This window comes from Tetrao urogallus (genome assembly GCF_951394365.1).
Source record: "Tetrao urogallus genome assembly, chromosome: 7".
NCBI lineage: Eukaryota > Metazoa > Chordata > Aves > Galliformes > Phasianidae > Tetrao > Tetrao urogallus.
The window spans coordinates 12,410,591-12,432,375 of NC_136820.1; the positions used below are offsets into that span (position 1 = coordinate 12,410,591).

General features: G+C 38.2%; 1 protein-coding gene across 1 annotated transcript in view; it reads left to right on the forward strand.

The window, feature by feature from the left end:
- Nucleotides 1-1,322: 1,322 nt before the first annotated feature.
- GADL1 (glutamate decarboxylase like 1) overlaps nucleotides 1,323-21,785 on the forward strand; it is a gene marked incomplete at both ends in the record, with an annotated part of 72,682 nt that continues 52,219 nt past the window's right edge. The window contains 8 exons of the mRNA XM_079538295.1: nucleotides 1,323-1,357; nucleotides 11,037-11,205; nucleotides 12,071-12,197; nucleotides 13,626-13,716; nucleotides 14,441-14,547; nucleotides 15,961-16,076; nucleotides 21,332-21,411; nucleotides 21,525-21,579. Of these exons, the coding sequence (XP_079394421.1) occupies nucleotides 1,323-1,357; nucleotides 11,037-11,205; nucleotides 12,071-12,197; nucleotides 13,626-13,716; nucleotides 14,441-14,547; nucleotides 15,961-16,076; nucleotides 21,332-21,411; nucleotides 21,525-21,579 (780 nt within the window). The remainder of the gene's footprint in view (nucleotides 1,358-11,036; nucleotides 11,206-12,070; nucleotides 12,198-13,625; nucleotides 13,717-14,440; nucleotides 14,548-15,960; nucleotides 16,077-21,331; nucleotides 21,412-21,524; nucleotides 21,580-21,785) is intronic.

The following is a 21,785-nucleotide window of genomic DNA, read 5'->3' on the forward strand; positions in this document are numbered from 1 at the left end:
AGTGTTCTTATTCAAATGTTGCCCAAAGCAGGCTACCAGAAACCTGATTTCCTTCCAAAACAATTGGCATGTGCTGTTACGAGAGATAAGTAATAATGCAATCCCCTTGCACTCTGCTGCTGCAGGTTTTTCAGTCTCAGTACCTTGCTCCTGAGCAGCATGTATAACTTCTGCATACTTTTCCTCTCACCAGGAATTCTTCAGTTTTCCTGTTACCTTTGGTTACCTTTGCTGTTTTTTTGTGCTTCAGTCTGTCTGGTGAATAAAGTTCATGTAGGTGGGGCTGTGTTGTGGCTGAGGGTGTTGACTGTAGACTTGTTTGAGTGTTCAGGTGCTCTGCTTCTGTTTTCCTAAGCTGTTGGAGAAATGAAGGGCATGAGGCTGTTGCAGCAGTACCATTGGGTTTGCTTTGCGCCACTGCTGCAACTAGAAAAGTAGGTACAGTTGCAGTGAGGAAATAGGTGCGCTTCCTCATGCACTGAATTATTCTTGTCTGCTGTAGTTTTGGATGTAATGGGAGCACTTCTGGGGAGTGACAGTGATTTTTAACACCCTTAATGTATCTGAAATTGTGTGTTTGTGAGGTTTGTCTTGCTTACTATGTCAGGTTTCTCTCTGAAACTGCTATCCATGAGAGCAGCTTTACTGTGCAGGGATGAGTAAGAATCTGTGCTTCCTCTAACACCAGAGATGGCAAAGCCCTGTTTTTCAACAGGGACCAATCTGCAGAATCCCACTTCTAGCTGCAGAAGCAGATTCTAACTGCACGTATCCTTCAGTTATTTGGCATCAGTGAAGCTTTCCGAGGCTGTTCTGTCATGGAGAAAGCGTAGAGCATTCTGTATTTATTTATTTAATTGGGGGATGGGGTGGGAAGATGGGATATTCCCTTCTGTTAAGCTAGTAACTCTTAAGTGAGTTACTAGCTCATCAAGTACAGTAAGTAGAGCTGGAAACCACATAAGGAAGGGAAAAGGCAGCTGCCACCATTTATGGCATATGCTGCCTTTTAACATCAGAATCACTGGCTTCTGCTCTGTGTATCGTATGTTGTGTTGTGTGATTTGAATCTGCCAGCAGAGCGGGGAGATGAGTCAGCAAACATTTTTCATGTAGTATGTTGCCATCTAAAGAAGGTGTAATGTGAAGCATGGTAGAAATTGTGACTTTAAGGCTCCGGTAATATGACACTGGGGTTGGTATTTTGGTCAGGGCAGAGGGATAGGATCTCTTCTGTATCTTAAGATCTGCTTTGGTGGAAAAGATACTGGGATCTTTGAATGCTGCTTCATGAGATGAAGGAATATGCAGACCTGCAAGAAATGAAGTTTGCATCAAATAAAGCAATTCTGCATGAGTGTGTTCATTGTGCTTTAAAATTAGTACAGATTTTCTTGGCAGTTAATGAACATCTAGACAAGAGAAGCTAAACTTGACTCTTGAGAAATTCAGTAAATGCTTGCATCTTTTAAGTATCGTTTATACAACCAAAAAATGTCACTTTCAAACATTGGAGGAATCTTATAGCATACTGATTAAACTTTTACTGCCTACTGGACAGTTTAGATTTCATATACTTTAATTTCCCTTGCTTTAAGTATTTCAAGCTGCCTGCTTCTATAGAGACCATTTGTATTTCCTTAAGAGTTTATTAAATGCACAAAACATTAAAAAGGGGCACATTGAAATACGTACCTTTTGTATTACTGTTTTCTCTGCCCGTGGTCAGATTCAGGAAACTTCCTCTTCAGGCTTTGGAAAAACCAAAATCTCAATTTCTTCCCTTTCTTTTTGCTTTGTCTTCTCGTTAGTGAGAAAGACCTTTGGGAGTACCTGTAAAGCATTGATGGTTAAGGAATCCCATCAGCACATAACTTAATTGTGGCCATTTTCCTCCTCCTTATTCTTCTATCTGTGCACACAGGTTATCTTATTTTAACATCAATGGGGTTTATGAGGGACTAATAGAGGTGAATGGTTGTTTTGTGCATTGACAGTGGAGATTTGTGTTGATGATATTGTTGAAAATGACAGGATAAATCAAAGGGTGATAAGTAATGATTTCACTTGGTTCAGGTGTTTATGTCCATCATTATTACAGCTTCTTGAGTATATATAATCTTGGTTCTTCTTAATGGAAAAAAATGTATTGAGTATTGAAAAATAGAGGTGTATTAAAGCAAAAGTCACAGGGCCAGTCTTTTTTTTCAGTGCCTCAACTGATGAGGAGAAGTGGTTTGTCATGACCATGGTCTTCTGTCCAGAGCTTTACAAAGGAATGGGTTAAATCTAGAGGATTTAGAACAACTTCTGGCTCTAAGGCTTGGGTGTCTCAGCCCTTCATCACATTTCACTTTATGCAAGCTGAAAAGCCTTTTAAATACGATCGTATCCATTGGCAAATGTCAGGGTCTCAAAGGTTGATTTTAAACTGCTTGGCATCCCTCCCTTAGCTACACTGTAAGACAGCTTGTGTCTCATTGAGCTGCTTAAATTTCTTTTTCTCCAGCAGACCTAACGTGGAGAGACAAGACATCCTGTGGCTACAGAGCTGCCAGAGGTTTCACTGTGTTGTAACTATAGTCAGTGTTTAGTTGGTATTGTGATGTATGTGGTGAAAACTGCTTTCACTTTTGCACAAGATACAGTTTTAGCAGATGTAAAACTGTGTGTGTAATGTTGTAAAGCACTTGGCTGAAGACAGCAGGCACTGGTAAGAGCAGGCTGATACACTGAGCCCCTTGAAGCGCTCCTGCCGTAGGGTTCTGGGCTGGGAAGCTCAGAGCCCTGAGCTCAGAATGTCTGCTAAGGAAGCTTCCCTGGCACCGAGTGACTCTGGTACTTGGAAGGTAAGCCAGGGATGTAATGAACATTACTGTGGAATAATAATTCACCTTTGCAGATAACTACTGTGTAATACATGTTGCTAAACAATTAATACCTTAATAGACTTTTCTAATAAAGTTGCTGTACTGAACTGACCTGACTGGTGTACGTTGTTACCCAGAAAAATCCTGTCATACTATCACTACACCTACTGCATTGTTTGGCAACCATTGAGCCCATGCCAATGTATAATGTGACAAAAAACTGTTCCCACTTGTTGAAGTGGAAAAAAGCAAGCAAGCAAGCAATGCTCTAAATACCAGATGTTTGGTTACCAGTGATGATGCTGACCTGAATTGTCTGGTTAAAATGTTGGCAAAAACCTCCCAACATTCATTACCCATTTCCTACTTTAGGGGTGTAGTGACTCTGCCTTACCTATACAGGGAGTGCACTGTTCCACTGGTGAGCCTTAGCATGCATAGTGTGATCACCTCTGTGCGTCTACCAAACATCATATGGACTGCTTACTTCCTAATAGACTGCCAGTGGCTTTTCAGAGACTGGCCACTCAACTCATACTGTTTTGCTGTGCCTTTACTTCTCCATGAGCAAGTCAGAAGCTACTATCGTGCTGCTGCTGTATGCTTTTTCTTTTGTACTCAGCAACCCACTGGTAGGCATTGGATTTGGCTTTAGGGAATTGTCAGTGTATATGCATACATGCATACATATGTAGGTAGCACTGAAAGTAATACCTCTTATTTATTTCCATGGAAACTGCGACAGACACAGAGAGCATAATAACACTATTAAATAGAGCAAATTCTAAGCTATGGAACAGTATTTTTCAACATAGTTACCACCATTAGCTGTGCATTTTTGCCAGTGATGAACCTGCGTACCGCACGTGAAAAAAGCTGCACCAGTGGAGGTGACCCACTGTCAGCACTGCTGAAACTCATCACTTCGCTGTGTCAACATCCTCTGTTCCGTCTACATAAACATTTACAAGCATTGATGAATGTCAATGGGTGCTATTTTTTCCTCATGGAGGAATTCACCTTTGCTTTAGATGTACTTCCATGTCAGTCACCATTCTGTCTGACTGCCCCTCTGCTGTTGTCTGTCACACAGCAGCGACATTTAATGGAATAGTGGTGGGAAGGTTCAACTTCTACTGCCATAGAGGAACCAGTGAGCAGAACTGGTGTGTCTGTGATCTGGAGAACTGTGGGCTGATCTGAACAGGGGCAGTTTCAGTTAACTGAAATGTCTAATTTACTGAAATTACAATCTAATATATGCACCATTTAAAGATCAAGTCTGCACAAGGCAGCTTTCTCCATTTGGAAATAGCATTGAACTACTTTGCTGTCCGTAAGTTACTAATAAATTATGAAGGCCTACATAGGAGCTGGTTAAGGAGCCTAATGTGCTGGAAAGTCACATCCTGATTTGCAGTGCACTGACTTCTCCATCTTAGTAAATAAGGGTATATGTCAGTGCAGTGTTGTAGATGTGAATTAGTGAACAGTAGTTGGAAATACTTTGCAGAAAACAAAATGTGGAAGTTTTTATGATATTAAGAAAAAGCAAGAGGAAAAAAGTTGTTCTTAAGTGCAAATTGAATGTAGAGATAAAACTTCTTAAAGTGAATTCAGACTCTTATCTATTTTTGCATTTTAAATTCTGTTGAATCCCAGTAAACTGATGTAGTTAATTACTACTTTTTAGTTGAATTTTCAATGACTAGCATTAAAATTGTTTTTATATTATGACTAAACATATATTTCTTGCAGACTGTCATGCATTCATTTAAATCAAGTTGCAGGACTTCTGTTTTGAAAAAAAAACTTGTTTTCACTGTAATTTAAAAAAAATTTTTTTTTTTTTCAGTGGGAAGCAGAGAAATCTGCTGGATTCTTGACATTCAGTGTGGGTCGCCCACATATTGGTCACTTGCGTTCAAACTCAGCCCCCTGCAGTTTCTAACCTTGCTATCGATGCATAGTGGCTGGTCTGACATGTCCACTTCCCAACGGGAAAAGGAGAAGACATAAAATGTTCATTATTAGTAACAAGCATCTAATTGAATGTGTCACAATGTATGTGTCATCTGCTCTGTTGGCAGAGGTTAAAGTTGAAAATGTGAGCTGAGAGAATCTTGCTGCAGTCAGGAAGTTAGGATTTCCATTTTGTTGTTGGCATCTGCTATTCCTTAGTTTTATATCGAGGTGAATTCGAATTAGCCACAGCCTCTTTTCCTGATTGGAAATATTGCAGCATTAATCTTTCCTTCATTTATTTCTTCAAGGCACCAAAATGCTGCTATTTAATATTAATGTCTGTCCCTGAGGTTGGCCTATATAAAGATTGCCTCCATTCTCCTGACCTTTCCCTTTGGAATGGGAAATCCAAGTGTGGGAAAAGAATAGGACCCGTTTGTTGTGGTGATGCCATGCAGTGCCAGCAGCATGCTCAGTGACTCAGTTGAGCAGCCTTTGAATTCAGACACAGTGCTTTTGTCTTCCTCAGATCCTGTCCCATAAAGGTCATTCTGCATCTATGCAGTCGAAGCAAACCTTCAGTGGGAAGTGCCCAACTTGTTCCTTGTCCACAGGTCTTGTCTATGAGCCTGCAAAACAGAATGTAGGAGACCTACCATGCCTGTGCATACTCTTTGTGTCTGGGTAGCCTTCCTACATTAAACATGGTGGTGTGGAATCTCTGTTCTGAAGTTCACTTGTTCTCTTGACGCGTAGAAAGAAAAGAGGTGAAAAAAGAAAAAAAAGATCTAGCTGTGACTAGATCATGCAGGATAAAGAAATTTAAGGTCTGTTTCTGATTGATACTGGCAGCGATTACTGCATTTGTTACAAAGCAGAAGGCAGTATTTGGTCAAAGCCAGCTTTTTTCCCTCTCTTGAATAGTCAGTGGTACTAGTACAGTATAAACTGAATAGGATTTGGCTCTGGCATTCAGGCACAAGCCTCTCTTTCACAACCGCCCCTTCTGTTTCTGTCTTCCTTGTGAACGATAAAGCCTTCTGGGCCTTTTACACTACTCCCCCGAATGTTGTCAGAATATGCCAAGTATGAGGCTACAGTTTCTTTTTGTGGCACAAGAGTTTAACAGAGAAAGTTTCTATATGTTTGTGGAAACACAGATGCAGCTTTTTAAGTACTCAGTGGTTCCTGCATACTGATGGAACAACATCTGAAGAAATGTTTATTTTTTTCTCTGTGTTACTTCAGCTGCCATTAATTTGTTTTCTGCTGGGAAAATAATATTGATCATAAAAATGACATGTTAGTTAGAAACTCTTAAGTTTCTATAATACAATATTTCATTCAGAATGAAATGTCAGAATTATGAGTTTGATTCTACTCCTGCTGTAGCCAAGGGATAAATCCCCAATTACGCTCAAGCGGAGCAGGATCAAGTCTTCTCTTTTGCAGGAGAGTATCTTGAACAGTCAATAATCCTTAATCTCTGATTTAAGACATTTTCATTTGTTAAATTTTTTGTTCTGTTTCATGCCTGGTGCCAGTTGGCAGAAATGGCATTTGATACGCTTTCTGGGAGTCTGTCTTCTGAGTCTGCTTAGGAGTCTGTTTCTGTAATCTTAAATGAAAAAGGCTATATTTACTGCTGCTACGCTTCTAAATTGTTTGCATACCATGTTGTTAAAAAACCGAAAAAAGAGGAGCATATGGGCTTCATGTGGAACAAAGGATGACTGGTTACATTAATGCAGTCAGGTGTTTCTGAGACAAAGATATGCAAAAGGCCTAAAATATTTTAAGCATTAGAAATGTATTTATTTCAATGGAAGTGCAGCATAAATTATTTGCTGGTAAAGATAGCGGGAGTGTTTCTAAGCTGTGCTCTGGGAAGACATCTTTTAATTTGAGAACTGTGATGTGAAAACTAAAACAAGAATTTTTCTCAAGGTTCACACATCCAAAGCAATAAACTGGTCGTAGATTCTTTTTTAAAAAATGCGTAAAACGAAAAGCAATTTTAACATCAACTTCTATTTTGAAAATTTTGGCCTTTTATCATCCACTTGGCTTTCCTCTCAATACTTTTGCTGCAACCAAGAGGAGAAAAGTTTATTTCTAAGTGGAGTTTAGGAGTCTCATAAAAGTTCCAGAGTTCAGTTGTAAGTAGAAAATTAAGTATCACAGGAGTAAAATCGTGAGAGGTGGGAACAGTATTTATATCCAGTGGCTGTTTCCAAACCTGAAATCCTTTAGTTCATAATATGAGTATGTTTTTGTTCATTTTAGATGTTAATTGAGAAATAGTTTTTTCTATTACATCAGTAGCTATGAAAGTAATACCTCCTATTTATTTACATTGGAACTACAACAGATACAGAGAATGCAATAATTCTATTTGATAGAGAAATTTCTCAGCTAGAAATTCTGTTTTTCAACACACTGCATGCCACACCAGTGAAAGTCCGCACCAGTGGAGGTGACCCACTGTCACCATTGCTGAAATGCACCACTCATCACTTCACTGTGCCCACATCCACTGTTTTGTCTACATCAACATTTACTAGCATTGATGAATGTCAGTGGGTGCCATTTTTTCCTCCTGGAGGAATTCAGCTCCACCCCTTTGCTTCAGATGCACTTTAATGTCAGACAGCATTTTGTCAGACTGTTCCTCTTCTGCCATCTGTCACACAGCAACAACATGGAGTGGAATATTGGTGGGAAGGTTCAACCTCTACTGCTGTACCACCACCATCCTTCTCTGATGTCATGGGACAACAGAATAAAATAGGAGACATTACTTTCATATTTTAATTGCATAATTGCATTAATTGCATAAAGCTGTGTTACAGGGCAGAATTTAGCTCAGCAAGTTCAGATTGAATTGGCAGGTTATCTTGGTTGATGACATGATTGTCAGTGCCCAGAACTTGAGCATTAACAGTTAAACTACCAGTGCCCTACATGAAGTGATGACGTGGAATACCGAGAACAAAAATCACAAAACCATGGCACAAGTAATAATGGTAAGTTTGCAAATGTTAAATAACTCCAAGGTGCATTATTTAAGGAGTATAATGTGGGGTAAGTCCTGAACTCTTTAGCAGAGATTTATACAGGTAAATTGCTGTTGAAATGAAGGCTCTTTTCCCTCCCTTTTTCCTGACCCCTCTGCTTTGCCTTTCTTTCATAGACTGCCTGAGGCCCAATGCAGGTGTGTGGACAGTAGGGCTGGGGTAGCACCCATTTTCCAGAAATTTCTTTCTCTTCAGGCTTCACAAAGTGTCCTTTGGAGACTCTAGAACTGTCTGCAAAGGTCAATAGACTTGCTTCAGATACAAGGCTGTTGTATCACCCAGCCCCTAAAGACCTGACAGGAAATGTAACATAAGGTTCTGCACTTTCTTTACAATGACCTCTTCAAGAAATTCTGTGAAAAGTCATAGAAGTGCTTGTATTGCATCTCTGTGTGAAAGTATCAAAAGTAGGGCAGATGGAGTTACCAGCAAAATCTTTTAGACAGCTTTGGTTCTAGCAGAGACAGCAAAGGAAGAAAAGGAGTTAGAATTCTCTTGCTCCACCATTTTTTGGATATTTCTGTAATCAGAAGAAGTATCAACAGATACTTGTTCAGATCTTGTCCTCTTTTCCATAGCAACAAAGCGACATTGATATAGACCTGGGGATGTTAGCATCTGAACATGAGCTAGCAGTAAGCCTGGGTGGCCAAGAAGGCCAGTGGGAGCCTGGCCTGCATCAGAAATAATGTGGCCAGCAGAGTAGAGGAGGTGACTGCCCCTTTTTATGCAGTGCTGGTGAGACTGCACCTATAATACTGTGGTCAGTTCTGGGTCCTTCATTGCAGGAAGAACACTGAGTTGTTTGAGTGTATGTAGAGAGTACAGTGAAGCTGGTGAAGAGACTAGAAAACAAGAGATGTGAAGAGAGGGAGGGAGCGAGCTGGGGCTATTTAGTCTGGAGAAGAGGAGACAGAGACCTCATAACTATCTACAGCTACCTGTGGGGGGGTCTCACAGTTGCTGACAACAGCTACCTGAAAGAAGGCCGCATTGAAGAGGTTGTCTACCTCTTTTCTCAGGTGACAGGTGGTAGAACATGAGGAAATTATCTCAAGTTGCACCAAGGAAGATTTAAATTGGACACTGGGAAGGATTTCTTCATGAAAGAAGTGGTCAAGCATGAAGTGGAACAGCCTGTTTGGGGAAGTTGGTGCAGTCCCCAACCCTGGATGTATTTAAGAGACGTGTGTGTATGACATTAAGGGGCATGTTTAGTGATAAAACTTGGTACGTCAGGTTGACAGTTGATCTGATGGTCTTTTCTAATGTAGGTAATTCTGTAATCTTGAGGAGATGGCAAGGTTGAGTTTTTCCATGTTTGTTCTAAGCTCTGGTTAGTACTTAAGGGGTTCACTTATACAGAAAAGAACTGACACTTAATCCAAAAATAGTCCCTGTTCTATCCACTAAAAGGCCTGTTGCCTTCCCATTTGTTGTTAATACCTGGTGTTTTAGGTCTTGCAAAATTAACCTACTAGCTTATTTTTTCAGAGAGAAACCTGTAAAGCTTCTTTAAAGCTGCAATTTCTGTCTAGTGCTCCTGCTGTGGTGTGCTGGGCAGCTTGATGAGAGTTTAGCTTTCTGATGCAAGGGATTTTCCCTCTTTGCTTGTTGAAAATGGAGTAGTGTTTACATGCTAGCTCTGTATCTGTCCCATGAGAACATTTGCCTCTCCTGTAACAATGTGCAAAATGTTCTGCTCAGGAAAATGTTGTTTTGGATTAAAAACAGAAGTAATTTCAGAAATGCAGAAGCTTGATGTCTTGTTTATGGGAAACCTGAGGTTCCATCACTTGCTGGAATTTGATCTCATTTGTAATACCTGTCCTAATAAGTGAAAGTGAAGTGAACAGCTGCTCTGAGTTACGGGATTGACAGGGTTTCTTTCAATCAGTGGACCCTGAAGGCCTCCACCTTTGTAGACACTGTTGTTCTATATAATCCTGTACAGGCACAATGAATGTACCTGACTGCCCTGCAGTCTTCTGGCAATTCAGCTGTTTGTGTACACCTCTTAAAAAGCCACCTTGCTTCTGCAGATGGTAAAGTTGTTTCAAGCATAACATTTTCTCCTTCATGTGTTCTTACCCTTCCAATATTTTCACTGTAGCACCAACTGAAGAAGACCCTCCAAGGCAATGCAGCCTGACCTCATAGACTGTAACTATTCTAGGGCTGGATCTGTGTACTGATGCTATGTGTAATCCAGGTAATTTGGATATAGTAGTTACCTCTTCTGCCTTCAGTGCTGTTCTCTTTCAGATGTCTGTTCCCTTGGTATCTCCTAATGTCTCACTTTCATCTTTACCCTCATGTTGATTAAAACTGGCATTCTAATCTTGCGGTAAGAAATCAATACATGAAATAGATACGCGATTGTCACTGATGTCCTGTCTCTAGTAGGCACTTTCGATGTGCTTTTGGAAGTAATGTAAAGGGAGTAGTGCTGTGCTTATGCAACTCATCAGGAGAGTGTGTCACGGATAAAGGTGAGGGAGAGGAAAGAGGTCACCAATGGAGAACTGAATAAAAAAGTTAATATACGTAGCAAAAAATGCTCAAGTAGGTGACTGAAGTCACCTAAGATAGGGGGAAAAGAGAGTTCAGGTATATGATATTAATGTGTTATTTTCATGGAGGTGGAATCAGTGAAACTTTGCAGAGGACACAGAGGACTCTATAACACGACTGAGTGAAGCTGGGAATGTATCATGGAAAAGAGAGAATAGGAAAGAAACATTTTCAGCTGAGAAGAGTGTCTGTTATTTCACGCTTCCTTTCTGTTTATCCAGCTGTATCATGCTGAGGACCACACTTGTGTTTTCTTCTAAGGTTGGAAAGTGCACTGCATGCTTTCGTATGCTACAGAAAACAGTGGATACCATGCAGTTGGCTGTTATGTAATATCAGTCTAGATCTAAAATAACACAAAGTGGTTGTATTTGTCTGTAAAGAGGTTTCCAACAAAATCTAGGATTTTTGTACACGAGAAAAGACAGTGTGAATTTTATTTCCTTATGTTCACTGAATCTTCAGCAATGAAAGAATATTTTGTAGCTTAGGATGACCTGGCCTTGTCTAATGCAGAGGTTTGTTGTTTTTTTTTTTATCTTCCAGCTAGTACTTGCAAACAGGATGTACTCCAGAAGAAGAAGAATGCTGTCTTGGTGGATGGAGTCATCCTGAATGGTCCAATAACTGATTCAAAAGCAGGAGAGAAATTTGTGGAAGAGGCCTGTAAGATCATAATGGAAAAAATAATCCAGAAAGCTGATGATGTTACAGAAAAGGTAAAGCCATAGAGTGTTGTTGAAAAGTTGCAGCAGAAATAATGAACAATGAATAATTTTTTTCAGCTGTATTTTATTGCACTTCAAGTAGAATCAAAATTGCTTCTAGTCTGTGGCAGTTCAAATTTTAAAAACCTTCCAGTAACATGGCTAGCATACCTATTTGCCAGAAACTAAAGCTTTATTTGTTTATTTATGTTTTGTCTCAGAACACAGTGCTGACTGTCTCTGAGCTGACAAATGGGTGTAGTGCATTTCCTGATTTGGTTGTGGGGTATTGTTTATTCCTCAGAGGCACTGGTATGAGTGAGGGAGGGACAGTGAATGTGGTACTACTGCGGAAGGGAATATAATGAGATTGCCCTGGGTTTCACAGAAACCCTGCTAGAGTGGCTGTGTTGGAAGGGCACTAGAAAATAAAACATTATTGCCTTTGGGCACGCACAGATTGCTCCCACCCCTGGGCAGAGCAGCATTTGAAAGTGTTGGGACTACAAAGCCTTAGCTAAGGGCAAAATATGACCAGTAGGCCTCTTTCTCCTAACTGGGACATATGAGCCATGAGCAAGATAATTGGGTGACTCAAGGCTGACTCTTTACATCCGTGCATTCCAACTGGCACACCTTCTCCTCCCAATCTTTTACATCTTTCTGCCTTCCATATTCTGATTTTTATGGTCAAGGAATGTCTGGGGTGCAATAAAACAAAGACCACATGGGACCAACTTAGCAGACATATATTGTCTTGATGGCCTGCTGCATTCCATGGGCAGTTCTGAATGTGGTACTTACCTGGCACTTCTCTTACAGCCTTCCTTTTAGCTAACCTGTTCACTGTTGGTGTATCCTATTTAATCATCATTAGGTTTGTGAATGGCGGGCCCCTGAAACACTGAAGAAGATTCTTGATCTGGAAATGAGAGACACTGGAGAATCTCATCAGAAACTCTTGCAGCTCTGCCAGGATGTGATACAGTACAGTGTCAAAACCAGTAAGAATGCAATTTCTAATGAAGTTGTTTTGTAGTATACTAACCTTGGAAGATAGAATAATGTTTATATATCTCTATTATCTTCCAGAAAACTAGGGATTTGAATGCCTGCTTTCTATCTGCCTACACAAATATACAAATATTTGATTGTGTTTCAGTTGTTTGACTGCATGCTGGTCACCGTAGGTGTCTGTGATTGCCCAGAAGGTGTAATCAAAGAAAACTAATCAAAACCTAATTATCATAATGCTGTTGATGTTAACAGTAGATTCTGTCCTCTTGAGGTCTTGTGAAAGTTGCCTAGACATATATGATATAACAGACAAAGAAACTGGAAAGATCTTTGTATGTAATTTTGTGCAGTGATGAGTGGAATCACCGTCACTGCCCTTGGACAAATAAGAATGTATTCTTTGAGATAATTATCCTGCGTTTACTGTTGCTTTCTATTGAGCAATAGTCTTATAGGATGTTAATTTGCCAACAGGCAGTAATTCCCATTCCAGACGCTGTGAGAAGAGAACCTGCAGTGTTTCAGAGATGGTACACGACATCTCTGCAAGAGTGGTTCTCTATGGGTAGCCTTTCTGCAGTGTGTGAAGTATAATGTAAACTTAACAAAAAGGGATGAATAAGAAATAGTATTGTTTTCAGAAGCTCGTGATTTCAGATGTGGCATAGCTTGGGCTGTATTTTGGAAAGTGAGAAGGTTATGTAATATAATTTCTGTGCATTTCCAAGGTACATTCCTTCCTACTGTTTCTATTGCTAATGTAAGGAAAGCAATAAAATGATTTTGAGGATGAACCTATCTTTGAAAACCACGGAAAGGCATTAATACCGATCTAAAGGGGCAGTGTATTAATAATACACAGATATAATTACTGAGTTAGTGGAAGGCATTCTGATTATCTTCTGCAAATTGCCTTCAAATTTTCATTTGTTATGCTTAGAAAGAATATTAAATAAGAAAAATATGCAGTGTAAATAGTTCTTAACCTAAGTATAAACATGCATTGAAGCCTTGAGTGTAATGGGCATGGAGTCATACAGCTTACCTGATTTTACATGTTTTACTGTTTAGGAAAACTTGGCTGAATGTCCATTGCATCTCTGAACACCACTGTTAAAGGCCTCTGTACATACTCAGTTGTCAGTCACTTCTTTTTGATCTTTAAAGCTTGTGAATAATCCATATTTGTTCTGTGCGCTACTTACGTCAGCCTTATTTTGGGTCCTAAAAATGCCTATAACTTTTACTTTCAAAGGATTGTCTAATTTAAAAAAGGACAGTAAACCCGTAAAATATTGAGAGAATGGGGGAGTGAATCATGGTTAGCAGGGATCAGCATTCAGCTGAGAGAACCTGTGATGTATTCTCTTCTCATATACATTCTGTCGCTGCTTGCTTTTCATTTATATTTTCAGATCATCCAAGATTTTACAATCAGCTGTACGCTGGAATAGATTATTACTCATTAGTGGCTCGTTTCATTACTGAAGCATTGAACCCAAGTGTGTAAGTGCAGTTCCTTGTACTCATATTGATGAATCTTGCATGCTTTTTGAGGTAACATCTTCCTGACCACTATCCCCTCTTCTCCCCCTTGTAATTTTTTTTCCCCTGTTTTCAGTGTTCCAGAGGAGGTAGGAATTGTGCAGGAATTTGGGAAAGAATTTGGTCTAGTTTGTCTGAATAGCTCACCAGAATCTTGGCTAAGCTGATGATTTTTCTAGTTTGTGTTTTGAGGCTTAAGAGATTTTTTTTTTTTTTTTAAACACTTCTAAACCCAAACTTTTTTTCTCCTTACTTTGAGAATAAAAATATCAAAATGAATGAATCCAACTTAGTTGTTTATTTCCTTTGATGTGCTCTGCACAGAGTAGAGTGCAAATGATTACCTGTCTACTATTTACTCGCAAATGTAAAGTCTAAACAAAAAGTGATAGCTGCTTGCAATGGATTATTATTGCTGAAGTTTAAGCATTATGATCTTTGTTAAAATCAAACTCTGTGGTATTACTGTGAGAGTGGAATTGTCATTGTAATGCTGACAGGAACTAAGCAATTGCTCTGTGGGTCACATCTATAGTCTTTTCAGTTTAGAATTTTACTTTTGATGGCAATCAGCTTCTGATAAGTAAGAGAAAGGTACAAAAAACCTCTATCTAATTTTGACATGATGCTGTGGCATGAGTTCCATAATCTTAATACCAAACATGTTCCTTTTATTTTTGTTCAGATATACATATGAAGTGTCACCTGTATTTCTGTTAGTGGAAGAAGCAGTCATCAAGAAAATGATTGAATTCATAGGCTGGGAAGAAGGTGATGGCATATTTAATCCAGGTAATAACAATTCAGATTTTCAAAAGAAGTCATGATACATCTGATATAGTAATTCTATGAACATTTGATTTGTACAGAATATTTGAAAATGCATGTGAAATCTAGTGATGCACAGAGGAAACTATTGTGTCCAGGCTCCTTTTTTGTATTCTACTAATAATTCTATGAATCTGATCAGCAGCTTGACGAAAGAAGTTCTGTGTGAAATATAATTGTAGAAAATGAATTGTTTGGAATGGAAGTCCTTCCTGACCTTACTAACAACAGCACCAAAACAGCTGAATTGCACTGAGTTATTTGATGACAGATAGAGAGCTGATGTAGTTGCTAGACACCAACCAGTTGCTCCTAGAGGCACTGATATATTTATTCTGGCTATCATGTGTGGGAGCCAGAGTCTGTTATAGTGGGTTTGACATGAGCTTCATTGCTCTGAACTTTGACAGTTTTTTGAAATGTTACAAATAGGCCAATCAAAGAAAGATTTCTTAAGCTTCTTGATAGGTCACGTTTTTTAAGTGTTCTGTAAGGCAGCATTCCAGCCCCATGTAAAGAAATAATGAAACGTCGTATTATTCCACAGATTGTTCAAATTCCAAGTTACTATATTGAATGTGAAGCTTTTGTGACTAGGTTAGGGGTGGAAAAAGATGTTAAATGAGGAAATGGATTTAGCCCTCCACTTTCAAAACCAAGACAAGGCTAGGAATTCTACCCTACATATGAATCGTGGAAAAATAAAAAAGATATAAAACGAAACTCTCTGGAAAACTTGTGAAAAAATGTATCAGTAACATTGGTTTCTTCATTTCAGATACGATGTGTACTTTCAGTAGAACCCTTGTCTTTGCTGTAGAATTAATTCTAACTTACTGAAATACTGAAATAGATAAATGAATTATGCCTTTTAATGATAGTTTTAGATAAGACATTCCTTCTTCTTTTTATTATTTTTTAAGTAAATAAATCTAGATCACACCTTGCAGATTGCACTCACCATGGATTTTTATTTTTATTTTTTCCTTGCGATGCTCTGGCTGCTCAGGAGATTTCCTAGGCTACATACAATACAGCCACAGTTCAACTGGTGCTGCTTTGGTGTGTGTCAGAAGGTGTTGTTGCAGGGTGTTCTCCATCGTGGAGGACTGTTTAAGCATAATTCTTACTTCTTTGGGAAATAACCTCCAAAGAGCATTCAAACCAGCTCTGTTTCCATTCATGATATATTTGATTTTATATCTGCAGGTTTTTAGGGGAGGAATTAAGTTGCAGTTAATGCATCTAGAGCCTAGTAGTTTGGGGGGTTTTTGTGGTTTTTTTTTCTTGTTTTTTTTTGTAATAGACTAATCACTCAGAGATAGAAAAGATGCTAGGACTGTGATTAATATGATACTTGTATGTCTCTTATTTCAGGCGGCTCTGTTTCTAATATGTATGCTATGAACTTAGCAAGATACAAGTTTTGTCCAGAGATAAAGGAAAAAGGGCTCTCAGGTTTGCCAAGACTAGTCCTGTTCACTTCGGAAGAGGTAAAAACAAAAAAGAGCTTCTTAAAGCATTTAACAATTAATTTTATTTTTCAATGGCTGCATAATTATAACATTCACATGTCTGACTGGGGTCCTGGTACAATGAATTTGCCATCAGTGGATGATGCAAAATATCAGAGCTACCTGGACAAGTCTGATGATAAATTTCCCTAGAGAAGCTTTCTTATTGTCCAAGTAACTTTGGATGTTCTTGTTCTGGGGAGAGGCTGATAGAAGAAAAGACTGCGTGGGGTAAACCTGAAAGCAAAGCATGTGGGGTGTTGTGGAGATCTACAGTTTATAGTCTAGCAGGATCCATGCGTAGGTTTCAGAAATTTTTCTTGCAAGATGTCAAAGTTTGTATTGAGCTGAATGCCTCTGGACCTGTGAAATGGCTCTCTGCAGCTCCCACTGGTACCTGTATCTGAATTTGCTGTGGTAGAGAACAAAACCTACCATAAAATATTTGGGCAAATTCTTCTGGATCTCTAGGCAGTTCTTCTTTAAATAATTGAAAATATGTGGTTATTTCTGAAGTTTTTGAGTAATATCTGTTCAAACTGTCTGTGGGAATTGGAGATATGTCCATACATTTATTCTGAAGCTAATTTCTATTTCTTTAGGGGCTCTTTTCTCTCACTTCTCCAGTTCTGATTTTCTCATTGTGCAGAAGTGTTATTACAAACTCTACTGAAACACAGAATCAACCAGAAAAAAAAAAGTTGAATTACTTTTAAGGCAGTGTTCTTGATCTGTAATACTTCACTTGATTCACAAAACCATGTTGTAATTAGTGATTGCTTGCTGTAAGACTGCCACTTTTAGCAGGTAGATATTGTGACTGGTCAAAGACATCTGGTTTTAATTCTTCATTTTAAGGGAGGATGGTACATACTGATGTATATTTTTGATCCATCTTTACAAATTTTGCTACCTTTTACAACTAGTTTAATTCAGATATGTCCTGTTATTAAGAGTGTATTTAATAAATGCCCAACAGTAAAAAGAAGTATGTAAGTGCTTGTGTCAGTCTTCATTTTTTATTATTTGTTTTTATTTTGATGCTGCTTTTGTATAGAATTTTACTGTTGTTTTTGTTCTGCAGAGTACCCAGAAGGCATAGACCTGTTTTGTGTTGTGTAAGCAAATGATTGAAAAAAATGATAATAGCGCAGTTGCAACCTGTGTTTAGCTTTAAAGTGAGTAAAGCAAATAGTTTGGCATGGAGAAGTAATGAGGCTTCAATGAAATGAGAGTATTGATAAGGAGTCAAAATGCACTGTCAGCTCCAGGCACTCTAGTTGTAGGGCTTTGCTTCAATGCTATTGAAATAAAATGATTTTTGTTTTGCTTTGAGTTGCCAAGTCCCACAGTTTCTGTCTGGCAGTTGGCAGGCTGAAAGAGCAGGGAGTGCATGGAGTTGTCAGCGACTTAATTTTATGTGACGTTGGGACTATGTATTCTTCGTATGTTTGTAGTTAATATGAAGTTCTGTGTTTAATGTGTGGCCTACTGAAGGTCCTCACATGTTGTGTTTGGCCTTCAGCAACAAAAATGCTCCTTTTTACTGCAAGTAAAATGCTAAACTACTTTACGGTCATGATATTCCATGGAAGATGGTACTCTTCCATAGCTCTCTTGCTGGACAATTACAGAGTGATTCCTCTTCAGACCATTTCAGTAGTTAGAAGTTGTTAAATCTCACTTTCCTGAGGCATGATTAGTGTTTCCGTAGAATCTGAATATAGCTATAGTTGTAGACAGCAACCCACCTGCTTGTCATTTTTCTCCATTTGAGCTTTATTCTGACACAAGAATGTATTGCATTGATCTGAAAGGTAGGAATTTGCTAAATTTGAGGTAACTGAGGGTAGAAGAGTGTATGTGTAAACTGTTTAAATGTATGTGTTGATATGAGACTGGAACAGGTTGCCCAGGGAAGTTGTGGAGTCTCCTTCTCTGGAAATATTCAAGACTCACCTGGACACCACTTGTGTGTCCTGCTGTAGGGAACCTGCTTTAGCAGGGGGGCTGGACTCGATCTCTGGAGGTCCCTTTCCTCCCCTACGATTCTGTGGTTATGAGTAGTTTTTAGATGAAAAGGAATTAAATTCGTCCTTGATCATGAAAGTAATAAAATGGAAGAACACAACTTTAACTCACAGTGTTGCCCCCTGTTGAAATTACATCAGACAAAAATGAGTAATAAACCAATCTCATAATAATGTAATTGCTTTATGCAATCATGTTTGTAGGAAACTCTTCAAAACCAAGAAAAGACATTTATCTTCTCTTTTAATGAGCGCATGGGGAAAGTAAATTATCTTTGCAAATCTTATTCGAAAAAGAAAACTAACTGTCTAGCTGTAGTTAACACAGTACAGCATCACATCTTAAATGTACTGTTTTGGTTTGATCTTGTGCTTTTTGGCATTCATTTCTCACTCCTAATGATTACAGAGTTAACATGTCCAATCAAAACTACAAAAGACAAGGCAAAAGTAATCTCAACTTTTGGTATTAAAAATTATTACTTGATATCGTATATGTAGTATAGATACAAATAATGTTTTATCTGAGTATTGCTTTCTCCTTATTGAAAGGACACTATGAACAAATGAACTATTTTATATTGTTGTGACCAGAGCTGCTAATGTTCTCTGTTTTCTTCTTAAAAGAATGTGGTGTGATTTAGGTTTATGTAATGATGGTGAAAAAAATGAAGTTCATGTATGTTTTCTAGCAATATAACTGAAAGGTTACTTTGAAGAAAAGAAAGCACATTTCAAGGCTGTGTTGTAATATACAGTCACTTTTCTGTCCTACTGTAGACTTATCAAATTTTATCAGGTCTTCAGTAGGACAGAAGGAGGAACAGAAGTTCTTGTAAAGGCAAGAAATAATACACCTGGAAGCCTGTTAAGTTTTAGTGTCCTCTGTATTCTTCCCTCTCCTTCTGCTCTTTAGTATAATCTCTCAAATGCTCAAGTCTCTTATCTTTCTCTCATTCTTGTATACCATTTTTAATAATAAATTATTTAATGAGGAGTACTTTACTAATACAGTTATTTTGTAATTCTACAGCTTTCCAAATCTGAGACTGTATTATTTCTAGTGGTTCATACCTTTCATTTGACCCTAATGGACAGAAATCAGTGATAGAGACTACCTTATTTTCAACAATTTGCTAAATAGCTTAAAGCATCTCCAAATTTCCACTGATCAACACATAGCCACTCTACAATCATTATTACCATTATTGATGCCATGTAAGACTAATTATCTACCTATGTATCTTGTAATTTTTGTGGAGTTGAAATGAATGTGTCCTAAAGGCTTTGTGAATGTGTCACGTTACAAAAGTAAGCATTCTTAGAACTAACTGATACTATCAGGTAGTATTTTTGTGTGCCTTTAAAAAGTGTGCAATGGTGAGGAGAAAAGCTTTTTGTCAAAATGAAAAAGAGCCCTTTGAGATGATCCATCTCATCAAAATAAGCGTGACAGGCTTTAATATCCTTAATATATTCATACCCACACATTAAAATGTTGTACATTTTTCATAATTATGTTCTGCAGTAACTCCATTTGTGTGAACTCTCTGGAAGAAAATGGAATTAATTATCCACCTGGTTTCACCTCCTATCTGAAAAGTAACAATTCTAGACATTGTCACAGTTGCTGGAATAAGGCTTGTTTTAACTCTTCAGTAGTAATGTGTAAAAAAATCCAATTTTATTTTTTTAGAAGTAATAATCCCAGACTTGGGTAGTCTTGATTCTGAGAACTGTGTAGTCCTATGAGATCCTGAATGCTCTCAAAACTTGCTCCATTGGTTTGGGTGGGTAGACGTTTATCATGTTGCAGTGTGTTAAGAGTTTGAGATCTCAGAACAAGTTCAGATTAAGGTTATTATGTCTTGAATTCCCGGGCTACTCTTGAAAATGGGTTAAGCTGTGTGATATGAGTGTGCTCTTATTTTGGAATGATACAAAAAGCTGTTACACTGAAGAACGATATCCCTGTAGAGCTGCTTCCACTTTATTAAGTTGAACATTGGAAATGCAGGAAGCTAAAAGATCTTAAATATTTAACAGAAAAAAAGAGTGGACAGTCTACAGAGTGGACTGTGAGCTCAAATGTCCTTCTCATCTGAGTAATTTTATCATTCATTGATTGACTAAAAGCCCATTTCTGATATCCTTTGAGCATGTGAAGGGGCATCTTTTACAGTCACTTTACAGGCTTCGTACACAGATGCCCTTTATTCGGTTCAAAATGAGAAGCACGCTGTGTCTATTGGTGTTCATTTGCATTTGTTCATAGACGTCTTTTTGACAAGACGTAGCTAAAATTCTTTTATAAAATACTAAAATATAGGCTGGTTCAAACTGGAACTTTTCCCATTATCCATACTGATTTAAAGACGTCTGATGTACTAGGTGCCATCTAAAGTCTGCTTGCTTTAATAATGGCTTCCAAGATCCAAATTCATGTGGACAACCTTGGTCTAACCACCAAGATTTTCAAGGATTTGAAAGCCTTGAAAGTCCTGATTGTACAAACTCTAAAAATTTTGTTAAGTCTTGGAACTTAAACTCTGTGATCTTAAGAATAGAATTGCTGAGTCAGACCAAAAGTTGGTTTAATGTAGGTATCCTGTCTCTGACAGTGTCCAACAGCTGTTTTTTAGAGAAAGCATATAAAAAAACGGAATTATGAAGTGGTAGAGAGAGATTATCTTTGTATACATCCTGATTAAGAGTCCAGTTTCCAGGGGTGGTTCTTTTGGATATTCAGACCTATAAACTGTCTCTGGGCTGCTGAGTTCAATAGCCTTTAGACTTTTCTTCTTGTGAAATTGCCTTTTATTCTTACTACTTTCATTTCTATTTAAACATTTTGAAACAGTTAATCATTCTTTCCTAATGATTATTTTAAATTTTTCTTATTTTTATTCTAATGTAGTATTGGCTTAAACTATTGATATGTAATGGAGCTTTTTATTTCTAAGCCAACATTTTAAACATGGTGCGCATCCATTTTGTTTTCCCTGCTCCCTGTCATAAATTAAGTACAATACGTCTTTCTACTTGGCAGCTTTGTCAATTTGATTTATGTGTTAGGATATACTGTTATTATGACTGCTAGCTGGTATTAAATTTATTTCAATATCAGTGTTTCCTATGCAAAGGAATTTTTAATTGTGCTCTTTTTTTTTAATTCTTTTTTTTTTATGACTCTTTCAATTACAGTGTCATTACTCCATGAAGAAGGCAGCCTCTTTCCTGGGTATTGGTACGGAGAACGTTTACTTCATCAAAACAGATGAAAGGTAAGCAAGCAAAAATCATTGCTGTGTTCTCTGAGCTTTTTGAAATGCAGTAGTGCTGTACTAACCAACTTATTTGAATGTAACTGAAAAAGTTTTAAATCTGTGTCCCTTAGAGGTAAGATGATACCTGAGGAACTGGAGAAACAAGTCCAACGGGCCAGGAAAGAGGTGAGAGGGGGAGAGAAAGCGTGAAAGAGAGAGGAGGAGCGTTTGCAGACTGTGTGCTTGTGTCTGAGTGAAAGGAAGGAAAACTATGAGTGAGTGAGATCTTAAAAATAGAGCAGTTAATGTACCAGTGTTTTTCTTACAGGTGCAATCCATTTGCCCCAAACTTGTGGAGCAAGCCAAGGCTCTCAGGTGTTACATTGTTCTGG